The sequence below is a fragment of the Pseudoliparis swirei genome, chromosome 20 (assembly GCF_029220125.1).
Source record: "Pseudoliparis swirei isolate HS2019 ecotype Mariana Trench chromosome 20, NWPU_hadal_v1, whole genome shotgun sequence".
In the NCBI taxonomy this organism is placed as follows: domain Eukaryota; kingdom Metazoa; phylum Chordata; class Actinopteri; order Perciformes; family Liparidae; genus Pseudoliparis; species Pseudoliparis swirei.
The window spans coordinates 2,873,108-2,881,167 of record NC_079407.1 but is presented as its reverse complement, the minus strand read 5'-3'; the positions used below and the strand labels follow the sequence as shown (position 1 = coordinate 2,881,167).

Below are 8,060 nucleotides of genomic sequence, written 5' to 3'. Positions count from 1 at the left end.
GGCCCCGGGGCCAGTGGAGGCAGATTGAAGGAATGCGCCTCAATAAACCTAATTATGACATGATGACTGCGCTCACCATGGTGGGGCCGTTTCAAAGATCCCGGGCTTATTCAATTAGCCCTTTGCAGGATCGCCTTTCAGCAAATAAAGTTATCCCTTCCACTGTTTGCATTGCAGAGTGGAATGTGCGCGTGTGTCTTTATATGTACTCGCACACACACACACAGAGAGAGACACACACACACACAGAGAGAGACACACACACACACACACAGAGACACACACACACATGGCCAGGGCCTAAATGGAAATGTATTGGCCCTCTAACAAGGCTTCTCTGTATTATGTGGCTAATTTCACATAAGTATGGACTCTAAAAAGATACACTGTGAAAATGTGGAGGGGGGGGGCGCGAGGAGGAGGAGGAGGCGGGGTCACCATGACTGTTTTAATCATTAACTTTGTCTCCAGGGTTAATTACTATGACGACAGGAGTTTGGTAGGAGCCCATAGGGCCTGGAGGGCCAACGCTATGCGGCCAGATATATAAATATGTTATGGAACGTGGGGGGAGGGGGGGGGGTAAACTTGACTTATTGCACGGAAACTTTTGGAAGGAAATGTAGTTTCATTATATTCCGATGTGAAAAGACAGACTGTGTGCACATGGAGGCTTTTGGGGTCTTTTTTATATTTTTAATGACGCCATTCAAGAAAGTCAGAAAAGTACTTTTTCTAAACTATGTTGAACATGTCAATTTATTATTATTCATTTTTTATTTTAGAAGATATTTGCATTTAAAAGTTACAACTAACATTTGTTTGTTCCAAAAGTTTCATAAACATCAAAATAAAAGGCGGCGGACATTTACATGTTTTTTTAATATATATCGTTTAAAAATAGCTAAAAAATGTAGTTTACTTCATTTATAATAGAACAATGTGTTTGTTATTGCAACTAAATAACTGTGAAAGAAAAAAAAGTTATAATAAATAACTTATTTAGACATTTTATGGTTTATGGAGGGGCTTTTTTACTCCGTGCGCTGCGCAATATGGAGACCAGATACGGGACGAGCCTCAGGCAGAGAGAGAAAGAGAGGGGGGTGGGGGAGGCGGGGGGGTGTTGCTCTCCAGATGAAAGTGGGATGAAATAAAAGAGTCGATTTAATCTGCTTGAAGAGATTTGGAGAGCAAGTTTTGGAGGAGGAGGAGTTGCGCGCATCTGCGCAGGACGGGTGGAGGGTGGAGGGGAGGGGGGGGCATTGTGAAGCTGCGCTCCGGGCCAGACCGGGGCTCTCCGGGGAGAACATTGGTCCCCATTCACCGAAACCACTCTTTAATACACTCCCTCCGTCATGTAATGTGACAGCGCACAATATCGACATCGTTTAGAGGATGTCATTAATGTTCCGAGGGGGGGGGGGGGCATCAAAGAATCAATAATAGATCATGAAACGGATCAGTATTATGAGCATCAGCGCGGAGGAGGGGGAGGGAGGGGGGTGGGGGGATGGGGGGGAGGGGGGACTTTATTCTGCTGGCACATTTCAGTCTGAATATTATGACAAACACCCAATAACCGCGTCACGCTTGTCTCTTTCTGTTTAGAAGCTCTGACGTAACGAACGCAGACCGGAAGTAAACACAACAACATGCATTATGTAACTTATATATTTACACACACACACACACACACACACACACACCCTGCAGGGAATCAGAGCTGGTGTTCAACACGTGTTTTGAATCGTGGTCACTTTAGAAAGTGCGCGGCCCATCTTACGCTCGTCTCGTTTTTTCTTCTTTTTTTAATGGGGGCGAGCACGCATCCTCGGGGCGATACGTGAGTGGGTTTCAGATTGTCCCTTTGAATGGCAGCGACCCCCCCACACACACACACACACACCAAAAAAAGAATCATGTTGGAGGTGAAAACGGCCATTTTCCCTCTAACCCGAGACCTGAATAATGCATCCTTCATTGCGGCCTCTCTCTCTCTCTCTCAGACTGAATTATAAACAGGTTGTCTTCTCCTTCTCCTCCTTCTCCTTCTCCTCCTCCTCCTTCTTCTTCTCCCCAAAGCTGTTTCCAAACTGGCCTTTTGTCCGCGGCGCGGCGGCCCGAGCGCGCGGGCCCCAAATGGACTCTCGCGCGCCTTTGTCTCCCCAAGTTCACCCCCCCTCCTCCTCCCTCCCCCCCCTCCTCCCTCCTACGAGCGACCCGTTGTGCGTCTTTTGGGGTACAAAAAAACACCCCGTTGAACAAATGTTTGATCAACTCATCCGGGTCTCCTCTCCTCCTCCGCCTCTCTCTCTCTCTCTCTCTCTCTCTCTCTCTCTCTCCCTCTCTCTCTCTGTCTGTTGACACTTTGCCGCTTCAACTGCTCTCAAAAAGAAAAGTGAAAGGAGAGGAAACTGTCCTGAGCTCCTCTTAGAGCCACGTGACGGATTATTGAGATATGAAAATAATTTGAGATTAATGTACCCCCCCCACACACACACACACACACACACACACACACACACACACACACACACGCACGCACACACACAGCCCGGGATCAACCTCACCTGACAGGTTTTAGCTGTCACGCATATATATATAATATATTTTTTTTTTAAAACAATATATGAGATTATGTAATTATGGAGGTTGGTAAGAATTTTAAAAGTATAAACCAAATTAAAACGAGATGCACTCAAACACTAATGACGTAACACAAACAATTATTTACCAACATTCAACATTTTTAATTAGCCCCAAAACCTCCAATTAGTATATTATGTAAATGACAAAATATAAAGTTTACACAAAAAACACTGGACGTCTTTCAACCAGTCGCTTTTATTATGTTTTAAATCACTAAAAGCACTACAAATATATATATTACAAATATTTATATTCGTTCTAAAAAGAACACTTTGTTTAATTAGTTATATTTATTTGGCGGTGTATGTTTTAATTCGTTCAAATAAAAATATTAATTGATTTGCTGTATGAAACTAAAAACGTGCAACGCAACGAAGCCAAAGAGACAATTTTAATAAAGCATGTTTAAATAATATATATATATATATATGTGTGTATGTATATATTTATGTCAGTGCCACAATAAGTATATACAAACAAATAATATATATATATTTAAATATGCGCATCCATCCACAGACGCCAACATTATAAACTATATAGTGCGTCACCTGCTGTTTGATTGACCACGACACGAGGAGGAGGAGGAGGAGGAGGAGCATTAGTCGCAGAGATACGGTCGATAAAGAATTCCTCACAAAGGACGACAAACCGAGCTGCCCCCCCCCCCCTCCTCCTCCTCATCCAACAACTTTACAGCATGCTAAACTCCACAGCATCATAATAATAAAATAATAAACCATCCCTCCTTTACGCTCAACAGGTTGGAGGTGCGGAACGGGAGCGCGCGCGCGCGCCTCTATCATTTAATACCGTTATGATAAACAGCCTGTTTGCGCGTTCACAGCAATATAGTCCCCAAAGCGCGCGTCCGAAATGCGCAATTTGGCGAATATATACACACAAATAAATACAATTCCTCCCACGTGGCCACGTCGTGTCTGATCAACACGTCGCGTGGTCCCGGATGTGCCCCCGCCCCCCCCATACACACACACACACAGAGACACTAACGCGGCCGCTGTCACTCACATCTGTCCCCCAGGATGCCCTCGATGCTGTGCTTCGCCCTGCGGTCGTTCTCCTCCGACTCCTTCCTCTCCAGCTCCTCTTCGTCCTCCTCTTCGTCGCCTCGGCCCCCGAACTTACTCCTCATGGTGCGACTGATGGAGCTTACTGAGAGAGAGAGAGTTTACACAACAATACAACATTATAACAGAAGTTATAACAGAAGTTACTAAAACATAAATACCACTTTATTCATACACTAGAAAAAAAATACAATTACATTGGCAAAGTATTTAATATAAAAATGATTGTCAATACATCAAAAGATGATAAAACTACACTTACATATTAACAATATTATAAGTATATTGACAATATATATATATATATATTAACAATATTATATATACACATCATATATGCACATTATATATATACACATACAACATGATATATATATATTTATAATTTATTTAGACACATAATAAATATATATATATTTTTATATATATGATAGTTATAATAAATAAACCTTCTAAGTTGTTGAAAAACTAAAATACTGACAGAAAACAGGGCTTTTAAAACTTTTTTTTTAATTCATATATTAAAAGTATTTTCCGTGACAACCTGTTGTGGTAAAAGTTTAACTCGATGCATAAATAAATAATAAAAGATTATTATTATTATTATTAATAATAATAATAATAATAATAATAATAATTTATATAATGTTAAATCCATTCTGCCCTTTTTACCTGAAGGGACGGAGTTGCGGTCACATATCCCATCCTTCAGTAATTTATCCCGAATCTCCCAGCTAAACATACCCGGATGTTCCCGCTTGTATTCTTCTATTCTCTTCTCTATGTCCGGCATTGTTCCCTGCTTTAAAAACAACAACAACAACAACAACAACAACAACAAAAGGTCAGAAAAGTCAACGTGTGTATTCACTGTGTGGCCTTCAGGGACCCAACGCACACAGCTACAACCCGCACGTTAATGCTCATTTAATACGAACATGCATCCTATTTACAGCTTATATTCATCCATAAATATATGTATCGTGCAAGAAGCGCCGCGTACCTTGGGCTTGCTGCCCCCGATGGCCCCGGGTCTGATGGAGCCCGTCTCCTGGTACCGGCACAGGATCTTGGACACGCAGCCGTGGGAGACCCGCAGCTGCCGGGAGATGACGCACGGCCTGATGCCGTGGTGCGCCATCTCCACGATCTTATGTCGGATGTGGTTGGGCAGGGGTCTGCCGTTGATGAAGACTCCCCCGAGCTGGTTCACGCGGCCTTGACCCAACGGGGTGGACACTGAGCCCAACACAAAATATATATAAATATATATATAAATAAATACACATATGAGATGTGCCCTTGTCACCAAAGTTTAACAGAGTCTCAAAAAGTGTGCCTGAATACACCAATAACCCCATAAATGTTATTTAACTGACAATAAATGTGTTTTTAGGGCATAACTTGTAGTAAAAGCATCCAATTAAAACATGTATGCTCATAAACATATAGCACGAACACAAATATATAAGTATAAATATATAAATACATATATGAGATGTGCACTTGTCACCAAAGTTCACAGAGTCCCCAAAAGTGTACCTGAATACACCAATAACGACGCAGCGGTTTTATTTAACTGACACTAAATATGTTTTTAGGCCATAACTTGTCGAAAAAACATCCGATAAAAACATGTATACTGTTCATAAACATATAGCACGACCACAAATATATAAATATATATATAAACATATGAGATGTGCACTTGTCACCGGTGCACGATGCTTTTAGAGAAGTTTACGTTCAACACACTTTCAAAAAGTGAACCTGAATACACCAATAACACCGTAACGACGCAGCGGTTTTATTTAAGTTATTAAATACTTTTTTAGGCCATAACATTTTTACTGTTCGTGAACGGCACTGATAGCTGTAACCTGTTGACAAGTTGGCTTAAAACTTGAGTTACGCCCCAAAAACCAACAGAAAGGCGACAAAAGTAGCAAAAAAACGAGCGAATTGTGAGCTTCGCTACAAGTGGAGTGAGATCAAAGAGCGGCGGCGTGGTGCGTTCACGTTACCTTCCAGGGGGAAGCCACTGCGGGGGTAGTTCTGAGCCAGCGTGGGTCGCATCATCATGGGTATCGACCCCGCCAACGCAGTCATACCTCCAACACCCCGGGGTGACTACGGACACCTCCGAGGGGGGAGAGGAGGGGAGGGGAGGGAGGGAGAGAGAGAGGGAGTTCCCCCCGCAGTAAGAAAAGAAAAGAAAACTGCCCCGTGAAAAAAGCAAAAATAAAAGATGTCAAAGGTTAGCCTCAGTTAGCCGCTCGCGGGCTCCAGAGTCCCGGGAGGACCGCGACCTTCTGGGGAGTCCAACGGGACGAAGAAGACGAAGAAGAAGAAGAAGAGAAGTTAGTGCCTCCGTCTCCTCGGTTTGTTTTGGTTTCACTCGCCGGCGTGTGTCCTCCTCGCCGGGGACCGGAGAGTATTGTTGTTGTTGTTTGTTTGACACCGGTTCAAAGTGAGAGGAGCCCGTCAGGAGCCGCGCAGCTCCTCTCGCTCGGTCCGGCGCTCCCCGGGCTGTGATTGGTCGAGGGGAGGGGGTTCACGCCGCGAGGTACGCACGCGCAGAGGGGGAGAAGAGGAGACGGGGCGCGCCGATTGGCTGAGGGGCTGAAAACTTTCGTCCTATCACGGAGAGAGAGTGAGGGAGAGAGAGAGAGAGAGAGAGAGAGAGAGAGAGAGAGAGAGAGAGAGAGAGAGAGACTGTCACCGCACAACAACACATAAATCTGGAGGAGCAACACACGAGGAGGTGTCATTATTGAGACAATGTGGTTGATTATTAGCGCGCGTGCACGAAGTATTCAGCTCCTCTACTTCAGTAAAAGTATAATAATACCAACATGCGTACTACAAGCAAACGTGTTGCGTTCATATGTGTATAAGTATGTACAGCATGCAGCTATGTACACGTACTCATTGTGCAGTAAAGTGTGTGACTATATGTTTAATAGTACCGATTATTACTGTGATTTGGTATTTTAACTCCTTTTCTGGTTTATTATGAGTTCGTTAATGAACATTTCCTCCTTCACTTTATCACCATATAAAAACAATCCACACATCTGGAAATAAGATGTCAGACAAACTTCGTGAGTAAAAAGTAAAATATTTACCTCCACAGTGTGGAGAAGAAGTATATATAGCCTTAAATGTAAACACTATAATTTACTTTATAGTACTTGAGTAATTAGTTCCACCCTGATTATCAGGTACCTGGTGTGAGCTCACCTCTATATATTTATCCATATATATATATATATATATATATATATATATATATATATATGTATAAATATATGTATACAAAATCAACAATTTAATTAATAAATCATCTGACACTCAATGTTTCCCAATACAACAGACAAAAAATACTTCTCTAACTTGTGCTTGTGAAATATTGTTTGTTTATATAGAAAACTTAAATAATGTGTTTAATATAAAATATAAAACAATTTAAGAAAGACTTTAAAACCACATCCAGCTGAGAAGAATCAACAACAAAGTAAAACAAAAAATATGAAATAAAGAATTAATTCTTGCATTGTGTCGTATGTTCATCACAAACATCTAAATATAATATAACTGGACACCGAACACTTGCAGACACGTTTTATTTACCAAATTAAATTAAATATGTTGTTAGTTTATTTAATGCTTCTGAAAGATTTAACTCCATCTCAGCTCTAAAGTTACAAAATAATAAAAAATAACCTGGATTATGGCCTTAATCAACAAAATAGTAGCTAAAGAGAAAAGTGTAACTCTTCCAGATTTTACGCATTTTACGTATAATTGCAAAAAACAACAACAGCAACATAAAATCAGGAAGAATCCCACCATCTTGTTACCAATCTGTGCGTAAAACCATGCGTAAAGCATCTCCAATGCGCGCCGTCCGACGAGGCCCCTAATTTGTTGCCACCCCGCGGCCTCACATATGACACAAATGGTGCTAAAGTGTGTGTGCGCGTGTGTGTGCACGTGTGTGTGTGTGTGTGTGTCGAGGAATTTATTGTGGGGTTTTCAGCGGTCTGAATGGGGGACGCGCGCCGCAGCAGGACACGACGCCAGGGCGGCCGTAAAGCCGTCTAGAGCTCAGAGGACAAGTGGGTGGACTTCTATTTATCTCCAAATGTTTAATAATCAATATAGCCCCCCCCCCCCCCACACACACACACACACACACACACACACACACAAAAGGAATGAAGGAGCAAAGAGTTGTTCTTTTTAAAGTCCAGCCACGGGCCCGTGTGTCTTTGGGTCGCAGCTTCCTTTAGTCCCGATAATCGATCACTGGAC

At 42.3% G+C, this 8,060-nt stretch overlaps 1 protein-coding gene across 4 annotated transcripts in view; it reads right to left on the bottom strand.

Annotated features, from left to right (window-relative positions):
- pax3b (paired box 3b) overlaps positions 1-6,231 on the bottom strand; it is a 27,750-nt gene extending 21,519 nt beyond the window's left edge. For 2 of the 4 annotated variants that reach the window (XM_056441759.1, XM_056441758.1), the window contains exons 1-4: positions 5,768-6,231; positions 4,747-4,982; positions 4,416-4,545; positions 3,685-3,828 (exon numbers count right to left, since the gene is read on the bottom strand). In XM_056441759.1, the coding sequence (XP_056297734.1) occupies positions 3,685-3,828; positions 4,416-4,545; positions 4,747-4,982; positions 5,768-5,852 (595 nt within the window). In that variant the 5' untranslated portion in view covers positions 5,853-6,231. The remainder of the gene's footprint in view (positions 1-3,684; positions 3,829-4,415; positions 4,546-4,746; positions 4,983-5,767) is intronic. The other 2 variants (XM_056441761.1, XM_056441760.1) reach the window with 1 other exon arrangement.
- Between the last annotated feature and the right edge of the window lie 1,829 nt (positions 6,232-8,060).